At 35.3% G+C, this 21,944-nt stretch overlaps 2 protein-coding genes across 3 annotated transcripts; both read right to left on the bottom strand.

Annotated features, from left to right (window-relative positions):
* Positions 1–4,429: 4,429 nt before the first annotated feature.
* LOC110456944 lies at positions 4,430–9,894 on the bottom strand. Of its 2 annotated transcripts, none has more exons than XM_021508016.1 (2): positions 9,837–9,894; positions 4,430–8,143 (listed from the first exon to the last, which is right to left on the bottom strand). In XM_021508016.1, exons 1-2 carry the CDS (start codon positions 9,838–9,840, stop codon positions 6,081–6,083), a joined length of 2,067 nt encoding a protein of 688 aa, XP_021363691.1. In that variant the 5' UTR covers positions 9,841–9,894; the 3' UTR covers positions 4,430–6,080. The 2 variants fall into 2 exon arrangements, with proteins under 2 accessions (XP_021363691.1, XP_021363692.1); XM_021508017.1 differs by lacking the exon at positions 9,837–9,894 and adding an exon at positions 9,631–9,826.
* A 3,879-nt stretch (positions 9,895–13,773) lies between these two features.
* On the bottom strand, positions 13,774–16,944 carry LOC110456945. The gene is made up of 2 exons (XM_021508018.1): positions 16,882–16,944; positions 13,774–16,113 (listed from the first exon to the last, which is right to left on the bottom strand). Exon 2 carries the CDS (start codon positions 15,148–15,150, stop codon positions 14,068–14,070), a length of 1,083 nt encoding a protein of 360 aa, XP_021363693.1. The 5' UTR covers positions 15,151–16,113; positions 16,882–16,944; the 3' UTR covers positions 13,774–14,067.
* Between the last annotated feature and the right edge of the window lie 5,000 nt (positions 16,945–21,944).

The raw sequence follows: 21,944 nt of genomic DNA on the forward strand, positions 1-21,944 counted from the left end.
TTTTATAGCTATACAAAGTACTCCTCTATACAACATGTTATTGCAATGGAAGGAATCCTATCTGAGTAATCACAACCAGAATAAATCATTTTGGTTTAATTGGTTTGGTTAATTTTGTTTAACGTCCTATTAACAGCTTATGTCATTTAAGGACGTGCCTCCATGTGTGTAGTGTATGCGTGCTAGCATGTATGTATGCTGGAGACAGGGTATGTTGGTTTTATTGCCTCCTTGTGATAGCGCGGATCTGATGCCGACTTTATAGTGCTATCTTACTGAAATGCCATACCGAAGAATCCAGCACAGCATTCCGCCTGTCACATTGTACTGACAACAGGTTAACCAGTTGTTGCCATTCCCCTTAATGCTGAACGTTAAGCAGGGAATAACAACTACAATTTTAAAGGACTTTGGTATGTCTCGGCCTAGGGACAGAAATTAATAACATTCAGTAATACGTTGTTACACAATGCATTGCTATATTTCCTAGATTCGATGTATGTGTTTAAGGCCAAGTAGAACATTTGACAACGTCAGTTCACAAAATCGAAACTCAAAGCCGAAATGATAATAAAGATGTGACAGTAGAATTTAAGAAGACACCGAAACGAAATGAAAACATCATGATTTTGATAAACCTAAACGGACGGAGGAAATGTGTGTTTCTCGACTAGTGTGAACATGCACAAGGAAGTTTGAAATTTATGCTTCGTCTGGTGTTGTGATTTGATAAAAACAAGACGAACTACACGTGATATATGGTAAAAAAAATCTTTATTGATTGGTTTATTGAACTTCTTTTTTCACTATTGAAATCAAATTCTAGATCGATATAAGAAGAGAGCATGTCAGTTCAACCAATACAACATTTAGTTGGTTCCTTTGTACCATAACGAAGATTGTAGTCTATCACATTTATTAAATTTATACAGACGCGAAATAAAGACGAACATATCTTAGCAACTGACAAAGATGACTGATTGCCATGAAAATGTTACGAGGCAAAACGATTCATTGCTATGTGGTAAATGGATACAATGGGAGAGGGGAGACAACTCTTGAAACGTTATACAAAATTTTCTATCACCATTACATTTTCGCGACAAACACTGCTTTTATTTGATTTTAATCAAAAATTAATAATAAAATACCGTAGTTTCTTCTCAAAAGGACAAAATCAACACAACAGAGTCAACACAGGAGAACAAATTAAATATATACATAGAGTCAGCACACAAGGACAAAGTAGATTACCCCAGCGTCAACACATAAGACAAGTCTATAACTAAAACTATTGTAAAATGCAGGTCTTCACGTTTGTCACGTAATTCGGCAATGCGTTGACCATTGTTTACATACTGACGTTAAATGTAGATATAAAGTCGACGATGAAAAACTGCGCGTTAACATTAAATAAAAGCAAGGTCTCCGATTATGAAATGAAGTGATCGCATAGGCATTTGCTTGAATGAGTTCAATCGCAAAGGAATGCAAAGATTGATTAGCTAGAAATTGTGCACAATTCCAATAGAATATTGATAGCATGTGTACAATTCTTCCAGACAATTAGTGGTAATAATATCAGAAAATAATTAATCTGCAGACAATATCATCCTTCTCGCAAGCAGTTTTTCTTTTTCAATTGAAAGCAGTTTTGGAAAACAAGTTTAATTTCTAATTACAACAGGTAATTCATATCTGCTTCTGCTAGATTTAGACAGAAAAGACGAATGCAGTGAAGATTTATTATTATTATTATTATTAAGTTTATTCAAACAAATGTAAATATTTATAAAACTAGATATAAGGAACTCTATGATTGTGACGTCAAGTTTCCCTTTATTGCAAAATGTTGGCCAACGTGGGGAAGGTAATGGGTTCTATCCCCAGGCATAGACATACCAAAGTCTTTTAAGATGATAGTTGTTTTTCACTACTTTACGTTCGGCATTTAAGGTTAACGTAACGAATAGTTTACCCGTTGTCAGTATAATATGTACCCGTGTGGAGTTCTGTGCTGGGTGCCGTAGGCATGATATTTTATTTCGGTATAGTCACCTTGAGTTCCATGTTATCGCAAGAAGACATATTATCAAAGTACCATTTCCAGCCCCCTTGTATACATTAGACATACTGTGTTATGTCATTTCAGGACCCTGCCTGTTAAACGAACCCTTTACATTTTAAACAGATACGCATGGGAAGATGTGTTAGTGATTGTAATATTTTTACTAGATAAGCTCTATATTTTTACCCTTGATAATAAACATATCGAAACTTAGTCGATGTATGGTTCGGTGTTACAGCAAAAAAACAAAATTGATTAAACTTTCACTTGGCTTAAGGATATACAACATCCTCATTTGAGATAAATACAGAAAGAGTGTACCCATAATAGCTCACTTCTATGTAAATACAGAATCTATGTAAATACAGAAAGAGTGTACCCATAATAGCTCACTTATATGTAAATACGTTAGAATTACCACTTAAACAAAATCCGTTATCAAATTCTAATATATTCAAGTATCTTGCAATTTTTGTTATTTATATTCGGAGAAAATATACGATAATACTAGTTGTCCTAACAAACTTATACGGTTCAGAAAACATCTGTAAATCGAGTGTTCATTGTATTTTCTGAGAATAGAAATCTAATCAGGAAAACAATCTATCTGTTGTGTAATAGAGCTGATGTCTATAATCGAACAGTGCATGCTTTTAAAGGTTAAAAAAAGTATCCAATACACTTTTAAAGCTAACAATGCGAGACAAAGACAATATCTGATTTATCCGCCTGTCACCAGGAAGGTTAACGTTGACACACTTGTCTGAAGTGTACCACGTGACTGACCGGCTCCACGTCAGACGTGGATATGACTAATGTTAACACTCCCATTGGAACACTTGAATGTAAACATTGTGAATTATGTAAAGTACACAGAATGCTGGCTTCACTTCACGTGAAAATGACAACCACGATTGCCCTAAAAGAAATGCATATCAATATACACATTATGATATAGTAACCACAACCACAACTATTCCTCTACATTGTATAGGGTCTTTAAAACTAATAATAAACGTGTGTTTAGTATGTTCGAGCCATGGCTATAGTTTCAACTATTTGCTAAAAACTTTCGAATACAAAAATACAGGTAAGAATACGCGCACCCGGATATGACTGGCATTCTTGTGTAATGAGGTAAGCATTATACAAATACTTGATTTTAGATTTCTATCGTTCTGTTGGTGTATCATTAAATACTGTCCATGTACGGATCATGCTACTGTCCGTGTGACCACGCGGCGAGACAAGTTTTAAATACAGTGAACACAGCTCTAGTTTCGATTCTATGTAGTTTAGTATATATTACACAAACAGTTCAAATACATATTCTGAATACCATGTACTTTTGATTGTATCAATAATTCATCACAACACCAGGTGTTTGAAAATGAACATAATAACATTATAATCAGATGATAACTTATCAAACTGTTGTTTATTTTTATACAAGTCCGCATTTTGCGTAACAAATGCTTTATTTCAAACTTTAAACATCATGTAATGCATTAAAAGCAGTAGATCATGGTTGTCTCATAGTCGCCCCGAGAACACAAGAACGCACCGGTTAACATTTCGCTAAACTCGCAAGGGTGAGTTCACATACAGATAGATAGCTCCAAAGACTCTTTGGCACGTTCCAGTGAGCATAGCTTGTTTTCACGACGATACCTGTAGTCAATTTTTGCTAGGAGAACAGCATCTTTCAGAAAAGTCGAAAACGGAATATCGGGATTCTCGAGCTCGTTATATACCGTCCAGCAAGTTTCACGTCGTTAGGGTCAGGCAGTGTGTTGTCCTTAACTGTATTGGGGCTGATACAACGGTATAGGTAAACGTGTCTTTGGGTAGATATCGTTCGTCAGTAAGTACTGGTATACGTAATAAGAGTCAGTAATAGAGAAATCGTGTGTTGTAAAAAAAAAAGGGCATTTGAACAGGCAGGTCTGTGAGCAGGTCAGTAACTTATATTTATCCTTTATCGGAATATGTTTCATATCGATATTTTTTCTATATTTTAGTTGATTAAAATGTACTTTAAATTTATGTAACGTTGTTGAGCTATATTTTCATCATTTAATGATACGGTACTATGACACTTCTCCATAACGTCAGTGACGTGCTAAATATTTCGCTGGTGTTTAGAATTCACGGTTTTAGTCGAAACGGGAATATAGCGAAAATATATATATATAAAAAGCCAAATATAGCCGCTATACAGTAAATCATAATTGTGTTTGTATTAGATGAACATACTACCAGCAATGTGTTTCTCCATATCCCGGTTGTCGAAAATATAGTGATATGTGTTGTTTGTAAGAGAAAAAAAATCAATAAAAAAATATTTTAGCAACGATTAAAAGCATTTCAAAAGTGTTTTATTTTTATGAAAGACTGTCTTTGATAATTGCCAAAAGATCCTTTGCATCTTTCTCTTGTTAACATAATAGTACCGCAGTTTCTTGCGTATTACCCGCTCATTTTTGTTCCGCGCACACCTGAAAAAAAATCATGTTTAGGAAAGAGAGTCTGCTGATTGCCCGCCCCCGCAGATTGCCCGCGGGTTACCTACTACATAAATATATCATACGTATTGGATATCAAGTTCACTTTCAATTTCATATACATGTATGCAACTCTCATCTCCCCTTCACTGTAGTTATGTAACAAAATTAGTGATCGATGCTTTCGATTTAGGTATATTTATAACTCGTTTTACTAAATATATCCTTGGTATACCAATAGCGTCATTCACTATTTTAATGTAAACAGTCATGGCGACTTTTAGTACTACCACGGACGATGTAAAACAGTGTCGATAATGTGAATGAATTGTCATGCTTACGTTGATGATACAATTTAAGAACTTCTATAATCTTGTTGTTCATTGCTTATAATTTTAAGACGGGTAATATTTTGGATTTGAAAGATATCACATAACCCGCATTGTTTACAGTTTTTTGATCGTCACATTTTTCAATGTTTAGAACCGTATAGCCTGCGGGAAATATGCAAAAAAATACGGTATCACTACGTTTATCAATCTATTTTGTCTTTGAGCATGTGCAAAAACATGCACTGGAGGTCCACATGCATTCTACTATGAACGGTAAATCACAGGTAATCAGTGTTATTATAGGATCATGGTATGGACGGAATAAATATCATGAATCAATATGTTCATAGCGAGTGCTATCCTAAAATACATACAGAAACATATATGACACTTAGAAAGGACACGTATAAGGCCTATGTATTGAACCTTTTTTTACATTTATGATGGTATGAAAAACAATTCCATTCAAACATATTCCATGTTGCGCGTGGAGAATACGTTTGAATGGAACTGTGTTTCATAGCATCATTAATAGTAAAAGAGATATATTTCAATTTTTATATTTACCAAAACCTTTGTAGTCCTATTTGGTTCTAAATACAGTTCAAATAAACTGTTTTACCAATTAGACATTTTTTCAGGATCAAGATCCTTCCCGTCCGGCGGCCATCCTCGATACTCCATGAAATATGACATAGCAAAACTGAAGGCACGCGTCTAGCTATTTGATTGGTCTCAGTTAAAAACAAAAACCTGACCAATCACTAGGCTGACAACTGTCTTTTGACGATTATAGAGGAGAAATTCTTGGCTTCAAAGCTACCGTTACGCGACCGACATATTCTTTTAATGTACATCTAAATAGTCGTTTTGTTCATCCACAAGGTGGTGCACACTGAGCCTTCCATTATGCTATGTCATAGTCCAGGGGTGCAGAGAGCGAAAGTGAGCGTAAGCCCTGGATTATCGAGGATGTCCGGCAGAGAACCTCAATCAGAAACCATTCAAGAACTGCAAACGGAAAGACCGGAAATAACCAGCTGTAAAAGTCCTTGCTGTTATTTAAGAACTGATCAAAGAATAATGGAAATATTGAATCATCAAATGGACGATGTCCTTACAAAACTCTTTTCTATGGTTGTTCATCCCTTCCATATACTAAGGCTTCCTTACAGACTATTCCCTGTACTGCATTTCGGCATCAATCTTTGTACGGAGTAAACGCACTCGATTTTGAGCCTGTTCCCTAAACTCTAAAATGTTTTTGTTTGTTATGAGAACGAATGCCTCTTCAGCGTATTCTAAAGCTCTGAGCAAGTTATTACGACGATATTGATAATCACTCTTTGCTAGAAGGAAAGGAACTTTTAAAAATGTGGTAATAGGAATATCCGAGTCTTCAAGTTGGTGCAGGTACCTTCCAGTAAGTTCAATTTCCTCACAACTAGGAGGCACGCTAATTTTATATAGACCCCTGTCCCCACACCGAAGTAACAATATGATCAGTCGACACAAAGCAAATCCGAATCCAAATGGCCCATCGTTTCCCTTTTCCCTTTTAAAATGATCCAATGATTTCTGACAGCTTTCCTTTGCTTGCTTGTGGAGATGTTCGTAAACTGACGGATAGTTTGATCTGTTCGCGTTTAGCATTGATATTTGAACCATGATATGTTTGACATCATTCATATACAACCAACCGGCGGCTCGCCCTGTACAACAGGTAGGGTCTGCCTCGATTATCATTTTGGCGTCATCTAATGTCCTTTGTAACTTTTCATACTTTTTCTTGATGCTAAACATCCGCGTTTGAGAGGTTAACAGTTCTAAAGTAAAATATTTTGGATTATTTGTTTTTTGTGCTAGTTGAAGTCCAGATTTTATATATCTATTTGCAGTCTTCACATCCGCTGCATGTAAGAATCTGCTGGCGAACAGATAGTCAAGAATACACATTACATCTGAAGCTTTTCCTTGCCTTTGGCGGATATTCACAGCGCACGACTCGAATTGTTCATATTGTCCTTGGTTGATTAATGTACTCAGAGAGTTGAAGACAATATCTTGACCTTTACTATGTGAATCGTACAACTGTGTTAAACTCCGACAATTCGTTGTATGAAACGGTTTGTATTCCGTAAGTTTAGGTGGAGGAATTCCAGTTTCTGGTCTTTTGTGTTTATTCCTTGTGACTTGCGTTCGACATATATTGTCCTCTTTGGAGGTATCCGAAAGCATTTGGCCCAAATCCCTGTCTTTCGATGGAACGTAATAGTTTGTATGAGAATTTGTTGCCTGACAACATCGATCATCAACAGTATTTGAATCATCGAAGTGGGATGTTGCCATAGACCCCAATTTGTCAATATTATAACAACCTTTTTCGATTACGTTTGTCAAGAAGTAAGTATCGACTTTAGGGATGGGAAGTGTTGACGTAGATTGCACTGCTTTATTGACTCGAAGACCCCTACGTATCACTTCACGGAGAATGGGATACGAACATCCTTCATTGATGGAGACGGATTCTCCAGAATGATCACGTCTTTCCGAATCCTCTTGATTTGTTTCCACTAGCTTGTTGGCTATGTAACCGTACTTTCTCCGCAGTGACTCTATAAAAAGAACGAAAACGTTATTGTCAAGGCACTTTGATAGTTCCCTTATTAAGGTAATGCATCTGTTCCTTCGGGTTTTTTCAGATTTTATGCATTCACAGTCGTTTCCTTCTAATATAGACTCTTGGTAGAGCAAATCTAATAAATCATTTGCTTCTACATTTTCAAATATCAAGCAACAATTTTGATGTATTGCTCGCCTTAAACTGGGGTCAGCAATGTAAGAAGGAATACAAGGCTGACATTTCAAACATATCCTATAATGAATTTCCTTCGTTGTTGAGCTACTGCTGATGTTGGTACAGCTATCAACACATTCATATGTATTCCTAGTACTTCCTGTTCCGTCAAGTAACAATATGTCAAGGTGTGAATAGCTTTGTTTTAAAGCATTCTTAAAGGAACTGTATGCAATCGGGCCACGAGTTGGAAGAATTCCAAGTAACTTTTGACATCGTTCCCTCCGGGTTGTTCCGGTGTTGATAAGTTCGTGGTCGCTCTCAGTTAATACTCCATCTTGTTGCAATTGATCGAACACATCGTTGGGATCCACCTCATCTACCAGAGCAACATGATTCCTCCTTAGGATGTCCTTTTGATTGTGGAGCATTATTATCTGACCTAAAATAAAGTGACAAATGTTAAATTTCCCTTGCCTTATTATTAAGGTGATTTAAAATATCAAAATTAAACAAAAATATTTGGACAGTATACATGTTAAATACAACAATCTGAACATATACAAACATATCATATTTTAGTATGATAATGAACTTTTAAATTGACACCTTTTCAAAAAGACAGGATGCATTGTAGCATATATCTTATAATTATTGGAAACTATAATTACGTATCCATGCTAAATATATCTAAATACAAGCGATTCAATGAAGTTCATGTCGCGATATACTTGAAAACTGACATACACATTTTGATGCTATATTTTCGTAGAGACGACATTCCATGTAACCTATATCATAATATACATGGGGAAATTTCATATACGTATACATGCTGAATTTCCATATAGACGAGTTTCAATGTTGTTTATCAATTTTTCTTATCACATGTCATCATGGACATTGACCACTCCATGGTGAATCAAACTACAAAAAGTGACCATATGCTACAATACGCATGGGATACTCTCATACCCTTAACCCTGGCCCGGATCTTCATATAGACGATATTCAATGTAATGTTTGTCATTATACACATAAGAAACTTTATAACCACATAACGGTGCTAAATTCATCCCCATACAGGCGATAGTTGATTATCTATATGGCATTATACACACACAAAATAACCCGTCATTTACCTTTCCATGGACTTCCTATAACATACACTTGGCTACTTGTTATGTCATACTATCTTACCTGGTGTAATTAGTCACTTTGATCTATGTTATGCATGAGTGATAATCTGCATTCATATCCTTTTCCTGATTCTAAGTTCTTTTATCATAAGACTTATCTTAATGCATTGATTAGTTTCGTTGATTATTATTAATAATAATAATTAGAATAGAGTACGGACAAGAATATCCGGAAGTCTATTTTTATATCAAAAAAGTGAATGCATACTAAGTTGTTAATATATATGTATGACGAATACTGATACTGAAAAAAAACAAAGTTTCTGTCAGAGAGCGATTTCTTATAGCTTTTCACATGAAAATAAATGAGATGTAATTAATGAGGTTTTTTTTAAATATAGCACTAATGTATTGTTTTATGTCTGCACTGAATGACATCAATTACAACTCAAGTGTTCCTTTGTTCACCTTCTTTAGTTACAAAATCTTGAGTAAATAATACAGGCGAAATTTTAGTATGTTATAACACACATGAGAAATACCATACACCTATATCGCTATATATATTCATTGAGACGGGATTCAAAGCAGCATATATTATAAAATACAGGAAAAACTATAATACACGTGTCCATGATGTATCTTCATATAGACGAGATGCATTGTTAAGCCTACTCTGACACATGTGGGAAACTATCATGTTGTTACATCCCATTACACTGGGTTAATCTTAACACTGGTAAGATTTGAGGTGAACTATGTTATATAACACAATATCAAAATGACAAACCTGCTCTTAGATCATATACACTTTATCACAAATCCGGCTATCCACGAGACACCTTCCTGTACGTTAGATACTCATCATAAATAATTGATATCCATTAGTACGCTGTTTAAACGCGAAAAGAGAAGGTGAAGGTTGAGTAGTTAGGTTTTTACAAATGAGTGTGGTTGGCCTACTTCCGCCAGCAAAACTTGTAAAGTTTCACTTACACATTACCACTACGTCCACATCAACACAATAGTTCGTCTCGGGCCACACTCTAGTGATAACGACATACCGGATGTTATTTAAACTATCTGCGTAGTTTTTACGACGGTTTATGTTGATGCCCTCGCTAAATATTTCAATAAAACGATTACGTAAGCATAGGCTTATTGTATTGATAGTTTTTTTCTAAACAAATTTCAATGTATGTTAACGTTTCTTTCCTTTCTCATTAACTCCTCGAATTACTTGTGATGTAGTTTCTTTAAATCATATATAAGCTCACAAAGGCATCACAAACATTTGTTAATCTTTGTAATATATTGTTTAAAAACGAATATGACATATGTTTGAACTATTTAGCCCTATCTTTCCAACACATACACTTCAGATGAACAACTCTGTAATGGGCATTGGGCTTTACGCTACACTTATTGTATAAATACAATACGTTAACAAGTAAAACTATGCAGGTAAGCATCCGCCTTATTGCGAATGGCAGGTAGACTTTAATTTAACATGATCAGCATATTGCCAAAAAATAACTAGATACATACAAATAGTTGTTCCAACTGCAAATATCGAGTTGTTATATAATAATAACTAGTTACCTTGATACCTGGTCATGCACGAATGATTGTTTATATTCACATCCTTTAACTTTAGTCGAGTTGTTATATAATAATTACTAGTCACCTTGATACCTGGTCATGCATGAATGATTGTTTATGTTCTCATCCTTTAAGTTTAGTCCAGATGTTATATAATAATAACTAGTCACCTTGATACCTGGTCATGCACGAATGATTGTTTATATTCACATCCTTTAACTTTAGTCTAACATTACTGCATAATTATGTTTGCATTAGGGAGCTATTTCTATTCGATTATTAAATCCCATCTTGTATATATTTACATGAAAAAAATAACGATATGCTCTAATGTAAAATCAATTCCTATGTAAATGTTTTGTTACAACTCATTCTTTAGTTACAAAATCTTGAACAAATATCCATCACAATAAAAATGTAAAATAAAAACACACATCTTAAAACCTAAATATGACAATTTTTAACTGGTTTCCATTACCCACATAAACACCGAGCGATTTCACTAAATGGAATATTCCGTCTTTGCGTATTGCAGAGTTATCTTCACTTGGGAGCAGGTATTGATTGTTACGTCATTGGTTTGTGCGAGAAAATTACGTCGTTTTCTCAAAAACTGATGACGCTACTGTCACAAACAAGTGACGTAACAATCAATACCTGCTCCCAAGAGAAGATAACTCTGCAATACGCAAAGACGGAATATTATACTTAATTAATACTTAACCCGAATCACTATTTTATCGACAGTGAGTCATGTCTTTGTACTGCCACAGTGTCAAGGTTTCTATCCATTGTTATCATTTCAATTGTACAATTAAAATGTAATAAGGAGGATCATATTTGACTTGTCCTAATGGTCATGATCAACTTGCTAGACATACGTAGCAGTACTGCTAGCATTTACAACGTTTGTTTTGGTGCAACAACTGAATTGATAACTTCAAATATATGGGAAAAAATGTAATTTGGAATTTTAACTATTCAACCAGGAGAAGCATATATATTACTCTCATATCCAGTCATGTAAAATAACACTGGCCATGCAAGATAATAAAGCCTGCTAAGTCTATCTTATATGGGCGTGGCGTCAAATTGACTAACAATGACGTGACGTCACTAATTTGGAAAAACACCGATGCCGCAAAGGCAACGTGATGAAATTAAAACCTTTTACGATATATCTACCATACACGTTAGAAAGATGAGATTATTTTTCTGCTCGGACATTGTTTGCAAATATGGGGTATCCTAAATTTTGCTGACGAATTCGTTTTCGTCAAAAGAGCTCGGGGGGAAATTGAGATATTTTCAAAACGGTACCCAGTCCAAACGCATTGTCATGGTTTCAGAGCTTATTCTGGTTGTTGGAATGAGAGAAAAATACTCTTTCATGTCCAAGGGTGTAGGATAGGGAAATTCCAAGGAAAGGGAAAGCTTCGGGTTTTACCCAATTTGAAAACCTACCTATCCTTCACCCATGGACATGAAAGAAGCTTATGATATTTGATGCAGTTTTCATATTTTACCCATTTTAAGCATGTATTAGTCACTGTTAAAACAGCCACTTTACAAAGATGATCGTTCATTATACCATTAAATTATACCAAATATATACCTTACAGTTCTAATGATAATCATACGGTTTGCGATCGAGTGTTTGATTTTGTTTGGTTATTGCATACATGTTGTGCGTCTGTGATAGGCTTTCACACACATACACCAATATTATGCACTTCCATAACCTAGAGCGGTTAATAGCTACTAAAACACCAAATATCGATTTTCTTCATGATTCATGGTATTTAGGTATATAACACACTTTATACACATACACCCATATAAGTATTGATACACATACACCTATAAGTTCTTTCCATAGCATAGAAAACGCCCACAGTAGCTGATTTAACAAAAAGGATTTAGCAATTTATCGCGAACGTCGAAGATTTTGTAACTTTTGTGATGAGATTCCTAAATGATGTAACCATTGTGTTATGCATGAGTGACTACTCGCATACACCAGAGGTAGGATTTACGATTCTCTGTAATATGCATGAGTGATTACTCGCATACACCAGAGATAGGATTTACGATTCTCTGTATTATGAATGAGTGACTACTCGCATACACCAGAGATGGGATTTACGTTTCTCTGTATTATGCATGAGTGATTACTCGCATATACCAGAGATAGGATTTACGATTCTCTGAATTACAAACCCACCCCTTTTTATAGTTTATTCACATGATAGTGATATGTCTGGTTGCTTTTTGAAAATATCTTTTCTTTTCCTGGAAATATCAATGAGTTATCGTTATTTATAACTTCAAAGTAAGGACGCTTGTAAAGAAATACATACCATGTACGTTCTCCTTTTCTCGGACCAGATAGGTAAATATATTACACGGATTATTGGGTAACATACAATACAGTTTTTAATATTCTCGCGCTAATATTTACTTTTTAGTCTCATTTGAAATAAAACACCTGTCGGCTTTGTTGCTCGACACGCCCATTATTATAAATGTTGGTTAATAAATACCAAAATTCTAGATTTTATACATTATATAACACGCAAGACAAAAATGTATGCACTTTTTTGCTGGCTACACACACTGTAATGAGTGTACACGTGTACAATGACGAGATAAGAGCACAAAAAACTCCAAATATAGCCTTACAACCACACCGAAGGAATCACTATACGGTTTGATTATAAATATTTCTATGACAAGTGGCCGTGTAGCTACGTGTAGTTCTTCATTCAAGTGCTGCGTAGGTGTGGGATATTGATCTTGTATAGCCACGATTAAATACCGGTGCTCATACTATTTCAATGAAACATATACAGTCGATTGTGTTATTTTAAATACCTTATATGACCACTATCTAATATTTGATCAATGCAAATAAAACAGCAAGATTTGAATGAGTTATTCATCAGGCAATAAAATGTGTCTTGCATTATGTACGGCTTGGTACATGTATGTGTATTACATTTTTGTGGACCTTTTAATTTTTTGGCTGAAGACACATTCACATAATCGTATATAGACAAGACTCTGTTTTCTCTGTAATAAATTTTAATAAAACCTGTTTACCTCATTAATGGCAAAAATATAAACATCATTTGGTAATTTCAAACTTTACAAATAGTTAAAATGTCAATTTTATCTCCGTTATGAGGATTTTTTAACTCATTTACTTGACTATACAATATTAATTAAGTGTTCACTTGGCATCAGTTAGCCTCATAAAGGAAGGTAACTCTTAATAGCTTAGACCCAGCAATCAGAAGGAGAACGTTATATTCTGTATATATTTATTTTTATTAAATGTATTTGTTGGATGATGTAGTTTAATTTCGAAGGTACATTCATTTTTTCACTTCACACTTGAAATATGAAGAAAGGACACATTGAAAAACTTTGAAAGTCGATAGAGAGAGACAAACAAAGTTAATATCTCTGCACTTATTGCTTGTTCCACAAATTAAATATACCCCGTATATATTGCACTTAGAAATCATTTACTTAGGTTACAGCTTGTTTAGCTTGAATATAGTTCATAACTCTTGCACACTTATCCGTTACTTATATCCTCAATGCCTCCTCCTTTATCCACTTATTTTCCCTCCGCATCCAACTTCGCAGCGAGAAAACATACACGGTTCTGAGCCTGTTCCTTATATTCCAAAATACTGTTGTTTTCCGTTAGTTGGAATGCTTCCTGTGCGTATTCTAGAGCCCTCTGTATATGTTCACGGCGATAATAGTAGTCACTCTTTGCTAGGAGGAGAGGCACCTTCAGAAATGCAGTAATTGGAATGTCCGAATCTTCGAGTTGATGCAAATACTTTCCTGCAAGTTCGACATTTTCTTGGTCTGGCGTCATGCATTCATTATAAAGACCCTTATCGCCACATCGAAGTAACAATATAATCAGTCGGCACAACGCAAATCCAATCCCGAAAGGCCCATCTTTTCCTTGATCACGTTTAAAATGATCTAGTGATTTTTGACAGCTATCTTTAGCATGTTTGTATAGATGTTCGTATACCAATGGGTAATTTGATCTGTAGGTATTCAACATGGATATTTGGACCATTATATTTTTCACATCATTCATGTACAACCAGCCGGCAGCTCGACCTGTACAACAGGTAGGGTCAGCCTCTATTATCATTTTAGCATCGTCTAGCACGTTCTGAAGTTTCCCAAGCTTTTTCTTGATGATTAGCATCCGTGTTTGACAGGTGAATAGTTCTAGTGTAAAATATTTGGGATACTGAGTCTTTTGTGCTAGTTTAAGTCCAGATTTTATATAGGTTTTAGCAGAATATACATCCGCTGTATGTAAGAACCTGCTGGCGAACAAATAGTCTAGAATACACATCATGTCTACGTTACTGCCTTGACTATGTCGGATATTGACAGCGCACGCCTCAAACTCTTTGTACGACCCTTGGTTGATTAGAGTACTGAGATAGTTGAATACAGTCTCTTGACCGTTACCACGTAGCTCGAAGGACTGTTTTAATAATTGACAGTGAGATGTATCAAGATGTATATACTTTGAAGTCTTATATGAGGATGATTGATTTCTATGTCTTTTGCGATGAATCCTTGTACCATGCTTTCCAATTACTTTAACGTTTTCTTGATTCTCTAGGCAAATGGCCAAACAGGTATCTGGTTGATGAACCATTGAATACGATGATAGAACACGACATTTTGAATGAGAACATTTTGTCTGCCAAAATCGGGTCTGAACTGAGCGTGTCCTGTCGAGTTGAGTTTTCCCCTTAAAGTTCAGTTCTTTGAAATTGTTGTTAACTTCTTCTATGCTGTTGGTTAAGACATTGGACTTTTGGACGGAATGGGTTGATAAAACAATTCCGTTTGTTTGACTTCCAAAACCCTGTGTATCCCTGTATGGTGCGTAGGATACGATGGTCTCTCATCGTTGATGGGAGAACTTCTCAAATGAAGAGAGCCTTCCGAAACTTCTTTATTGACGTTATCTAGCATGTCAGTTATGAAACTATATTTCCTTCTTAATGATTCTGTGAAAACTGTCGAAACGTAACTTTTCGCGCACTGTGATAATTTACTTATTAGAACAACGCATCGGTCTTTCCGGGTGTTTTCTGATTTTATCAATTCACAGTCGTTCCTCTCTAATATAGCCTCTTGGTAGAGCAAGTCTAATAAATCGCTAGCTTCTACATTCTGTAATACCATGCAGCAGGACTTATGTAGTACATTCTGTAACGCTGGGCTGGCAATGTTAGCAGGCATATAAGGTTGACACTTGGCACATATTCCAATACTCCCGAAATGGTAAGGGCTGTCTAAACATGCATCTTTTACCTTGCCATTACTTGATGTTGTTTCAGACAACAACTTCTCTAAATGTGAATAACCGTGTTTAAGAGCGTTTTTGAAGGAATTGTATGCGACTGGACCACGAGAGGGGAGAATTCCCAATAGCATCCAGCATCGTTCCTTCCGGGTTTTACCCGTGTCGATCAGTTCATGATCACTCTCAGTGAGTACGCCATCTTGATGCAAGTGATCAGATACATCTTTGGGATCCAACTGATCCATTATACTGACATGGTTCCTTCGAAGGGCCTCCTTTTGGCTGCTGTACATGATCAACACATACCTGAAATAAGGTAATATTTCTTTAAGTTCTTATGTCTATTGTATCAAATGTCCAACATTTTAAACCCCCTTTGGCTATATGTAGAGAATTGTATTAGCATAGAACATATACAATAGTTAAAACGTTATCACTCTATAATTGCAATCAATTACTAAGCAAAAGCGTTTTAAACAATTTCCCTTTTCATAATATCTCAGATTGTTTTCTGTTTGCCAAACCAATTTAAATGTAAATGTAAAATTATCTTCTATTTTCCCCCTTACTTTGTACAAAAATGTTTGGTTGGGTCTTTACGTTTTAAACCCTTGTTTAATATTAACAATGTTCATTTTCATATTTTATCTTCTTTGAAGAACTTCAATTATGTTTTTGTCAGTTTAGTATTGGAATCAATAGACACATTCTCGACAGCACATCCAGTCCACCCAACTCAAACAGGACCTTATCGTAAATTCAATTCAATTCACCACTTTGAATTACTTCATAAAATGTTAAATGTGATGACAATAACATCATGATACAACGTAAATGACAATGGAGTATCACATACAAGGAAATTAGTTCACCACGTTATGATTAGTCTGTTGGTGATGTTTAACCCTTCGCCTCTTTTTCGATTTTCCTTTTGACACGTTCCCTACTGCATTTACGTTCTTTGTAAAGCACATCTACCATCAATATACTAACCATTCTGGTTACTTTGAAATCTATGAGGTATTTTATACTTCAAATTGGTTAATTGTTTCGAAAATTAGCACATTACCTTACCTTGTCAGGTTGGCACACTATGGACATATCCTAGTTCCTTATACGGGTTTCCGTGTAAGTGTGACCTCAGCATGTGATTTGCTTATTATAGCCATTTGGAATTCAAAAGAGTTCTGGGGCCAGTTGCTCGAACGTTCATTTAAAGTTAATGATGGATTAAACNGATTTTGTGCATTGTTCCACGGATCTATGTCAGTGCAACGCTTGTTCTTTACGCAACCGCCTACCTTTTGTTACAAATTCTGACAATAACTAGATTAGATATCGATCTTCATGTAATGTGTGATTGACACGTTTCGACAGCGTAATTTAAAACCTACAACATGTACATCATGTCTATTTGTGATTCCAGTTCGTTTCTGTTTCTTAGTTTCTTTTAACCACATTTTGAATCAGATCTAGATAGCCAGCATGTATTGTTTTATGCGGAGGAATATACGCCCTAATTACGTCCAGTATCTTGTACTTTGTTCATTCTTTAAATGAAATTTAAGAGTTATATAAGTGTATTTTAAACACAAGTGTACACACATAGCTGTTTGGCGATACCTACACACCCCATTCGTGTAATCCATTGGTGTGCATGCGTTAAATGGACTACAAGCAGTTATCAAATAGTCACAAATTAACCACAACACAACAATTCAATTAATTTTATCTTTAATACTAATGTCTTGGCAAGTTATTGTCGTGGGATATAAATATATATAAGAATATTTGGAGTGACCAGTGGGAACAAAGAATCACCCAAATTAACTTTCCAGCTAACTATAAAATTGATATGCATCAATTTATCATTGAACTGTGCTAAAGAAACAGGTGATCTGAAATGTTATGCCAGACAGTCCTCAACATGAAATACTCTCCATTAAGATCCTGCTCACCAGTCCCATGTGCTCTTCTCTAAGCAGCACACAATATACCACGACGTTAGAATGAGCGATCATCATCTGTAAAAAGAAAAACTGGCGCCAGAAAATATTCTAATCTAATTTGGTGGGTGGGAGGGTAAAATTTTCAATTGTCCTTAGTCGGAAAGCCTGCCGCATAGGTATGTTCTAGAAAAAGGAAGTTCTGTTACGGCGCCTAATAAATTAAACGGATACTATAACATGACTGTAAACAATAACCGGATCCGCACTTGCATTCCGCACTAAAACATATACTTAAAAATATTTTTGGCTTTGTGATAAATTGTTTGAAAATATAATTTTAAAACTTACTATTCACGCATACAATAACTTAGGTGCGGTCCCCAACATACGTTTAAAAAGAGGATTTGTTTGACCTGCTACACCTAGTGTTTTCATGTCACAGTACTCGCTGGACAATTAAATTAAAGTACGGTGATTTTTTCAATTAAATTCCATCGCATTCTTTGCGTTCAATCCAGGCCATGGACTTGTAGGGTTTTTTCACCAATATCTCAAACATAAAATGAAGATTTCCCGTCCCTTTGAATTAGTTTTCATCTGTGTATATTGGTTTTTAAATCGCTATGGATGTAACTCCTAAATTTTGAAAAATAAATATATGAAAGTAATCATCACATTTCTAAGTTAGCTTGTGTGTATATGTCAGAGGAACAGTTGTCTCTATAGTGGAAGACGACGACGACGATGACGACGACGCCGACGGAGACGATGACGGAGACGACGACGACGGAGACAACGACGGAGACAACGACGACGATGTCGTCGGTGATAAAAGTACGTGAGAAAGGTCATTTCTCTGTATCTTTCTTATACTGTCTTGAACTAGTTCATTTTCCACTCTGTCATTCTAAACAAATCCATTCAATTCGTCATCAAGGATTGTTACTTTCTTTAGAAATTAAACAAATAAACATAGAACATTCAAAATCAGCATTATCTTATACAGCACATTCCAGGTGGAGTTTAAAAGGATCTAGTAGTCTATTGATCACATATAAACTTTACAGAATGAAAATCAATAACTTCGTGTGAGTAGTGTTCTGCAAAAGATCAGCTTCCATGTTGCCTTCATCTTAACTGATCCATAGGTTTTAAATGTTCTAAATCATCGCCGATGTTAACTATTTATGTTGTGTTAAACTTGAGAAACCATTAAGCTTTCATATCAAACCAGGTGTTTATCGAATGTCAACAAGCATATGAAACGGTAAGTTCCACATTCCACATAAATGGCGTCATTCTGATTTTTCCAGTACTATTGAATCTTGTTATTTTCTGGACATATGCAATAAGACGACATCTTTATACTCAGTACCATTAGCACACAGTTATCCTATTTTATCGTATACTTTTATATCAGATATTTCACTCACCTTTTACCCGGTCTGTCACCACTGCTCTGGTACATAATGTAAATGTAGCTTGTGTATTCCCCCAAAAAAATGTTATAACTTTTATAGAAGTGCGTAAGTGAAATGAATATTTGGTTGATTGACTTATTGATTGATTGATTACAAGTACATAGCTTGTACTGCTCCTCGTTGAGTGGTTTCACCAGTTCATCATTTCTCAGCTGCAAAGCATGAAATTCGTCGTTTTTGTGCCTGTTAAAAATAGACCTGATACCATCAGAAATTAAATGCATTGAAGGTAATGAAATTTGAAAACTCTACCTCTACAAAGAATATCAAAGTGGATTCGAAAAATCATAATATTTGAGGAATTGTCATCATCTAATAGTCCGAACGTGATGGACCTATAGGCCGTTGGAACTAAAACAGTCCCCACAAATTGTCTCCATATTGTCGTTCAAATGTAATGTCAATTGATACGCATGCACACGAACGCGGAAGTGAGGAAGGTTGCTTATTCTGACGACTGTTTTTTTTTTTGTTCTATTTTGACAAGCGCTATAGGCCGCACAGTTGCAAAATGATATAGAACCAGTAAATAGAATACGACTGAAACACTAACAACAAGAACCAGTAAATAATGACATATACATCTGTGTCATCAATACTTACATAACTGAAAAAAGTATTCTTAGTCTAACGCGGGAAACTAATCACTGATGATGTTTTTCAATTGAGCTCTGCTATTTTTTCTACCACGCGCACCCGGTGCATCTCCCTTGGCCGAATATAAACTCGATTGTTGTTGCTATATTCCTCCGTACGTCGGGGGATATCTTAGGTTGAATAATTTAGTTCAACCGAAAATCCAGGCCGAAGTGAAGAAACTATTTTCATCAAATAGATAATTTCTATATTTCTCTGGTGAAAATGTTATAAATCAATATCACATCGGCAGTAAAATAATTGTTTCCCTTGCCATTGTATTGTCGATGGGCGAAGGGAAGTAACTTTTCATTGATTAGACTGCCAAACCAACAGCATAATATTAAAAAGATTTAACAATACCAATATGACCCGAGTATTCAATAACAAGATGTTTACATCAAATCATTTTCTCGTGAAATTGTGAAATTTCCAGCATGTAATATGGTTGTGTATTCATTAAAAATAGTTTTTATATTCATCTGTTATCATTTCGAATACATACTACACCAACAAATAACAACTGTAAAACTCGAAACAATACACTTTGTAAAATCTCAGTAATACTAATTGAGCATTTTATAACAAGGTGACATATGACATAATCAACACTTAAACATTGTGGAAACCATACTGGATAGTTTTGACAAAAAGGCTGTTACATTCGTCATTTGATAGTAGGGTAGCCGAATGTTGTTGAGCATCATTTGATAGTAGGGTAGCCGAATGTTGTTAAGCAGCAATTGATAGTAGGGTAGACGAATGTTGTTGAGCATCATTTGATAGTAGGGTAGCCGAATGTCACATCCGTCATTTGATAGTAGGGTAGCCGAATGTCACATTCGTCATTTGATAGTAGGGTAGCCGAATGTTGTTGAGCATCATTTGATAGTAGGGTAGCCGAATGTTGTTGAGCATCATTTGATAGTAGAGTAGCAGAATGTTGTTGAGCATCAATTGAAAGAGACAAGTTATTGAGTTTGACTGATTACGGAGTTGTATATTTCAAATATCGATGATTCTGTAAACACATTAACATTATGAGAGTTTGGTAACATTTCACAGAACTAAAGTAATATTCACCTTAGGCATGATTTGGACAATTGTAACTTCATGGTGTTCCCTGTCGAGTTCAGATATGTACCTCGGTGGAATCGTCATTTCTGGTATTATCTGATGAATACGTAACACAACTTGGGCCTATTCGTCCAATCGGTTGAATCGCGATAAACGAAAACGGCCCAGCTGAGTATTCCTTGTCTTAAAGATTAGCCAAGGGAAGTAACTCTTTGTAGCATAGCCTTCAAATAAACCCGGGTATTTATCATTATGGGCTTGGTATCATTGTTTTGTTCACGTTTGTAGGGAAATGTACTACTGCATGATCGTAAGGGGCGACATCCAAATAAATCCAAGACTCGAAATCTGTATTCCTTTCCTTTTTCTTTTTACAAATTGATCTTCCAGGTGTCGTGCTTGGTGTATACTTATCCTTTGCCAGTTTTCTCCCTTGTGCCGACCGTTAAATGAATATCTAAAACAGATACATATCAGGTACTGCATACTAGTAGTAAAACACAACGGCATGCATGCTATGAATACGAAGCTGTTCAAAAAAGTGTGTTATTTGATATGTCATATTATAGACAACATTCAGAGAGATTGTCAGGGAGGTTGTCCGCATCACCCGCTCTCTGAACTGAAAGCTGTGATGATCAATTTATTGAAATATGACATATCATAACTGTTATACCTTGTAGTTTGCAGTTCTGTTTTCTATTAAATATAGTTTCAAACAACACATATATCTACATGTAGGTGTATAATTGTTCTTTGATAGACAGATAGTATTATAATTAATGAGGTGTAATTTCACATTGTATATTGTTATGTCATGTGTTTTTTTCTAATATTCTGTTTCAAAATTATTTGTCATTTAAAGTGGACAGTTGCTGAACTTTCATGTGATATCTGAGAATAATTTCTTCGCAAATGACGAAATACATCTACGTATATGAATGTAGATAGCATGTATATATATGTTTCGATCATATCCGCATGTGAACCGCAA

This window comes from Mizuhopecten yessoensis, unplaced genomic scaffold, assembly GCF_002113885.1.
Source record: "Mizuhopecten yessoensis strain PY_sf001 unplaced genomic scaffold, ASM211388v2 scaffold8963, whole genome shotgun sequence".
NCBI classification, from domain to species: domain Eukaryota; kingdom Metazoa; phylum Mollusca; class Bivalvia; order Pectinida; family Pectinidae; genus Mizuhopecten; species Mizuhopecten yessoensis.

What these genes read in the sequence shown, in the direction of transcription:
- LOC110456945 (XM_021508018.1), bottom strand. Translation starts at nt 15,150, where the DNA reads ATGGTTCATCAACCAGATACCTGTTTGGCCATTTGCCTAGAGAATCAA.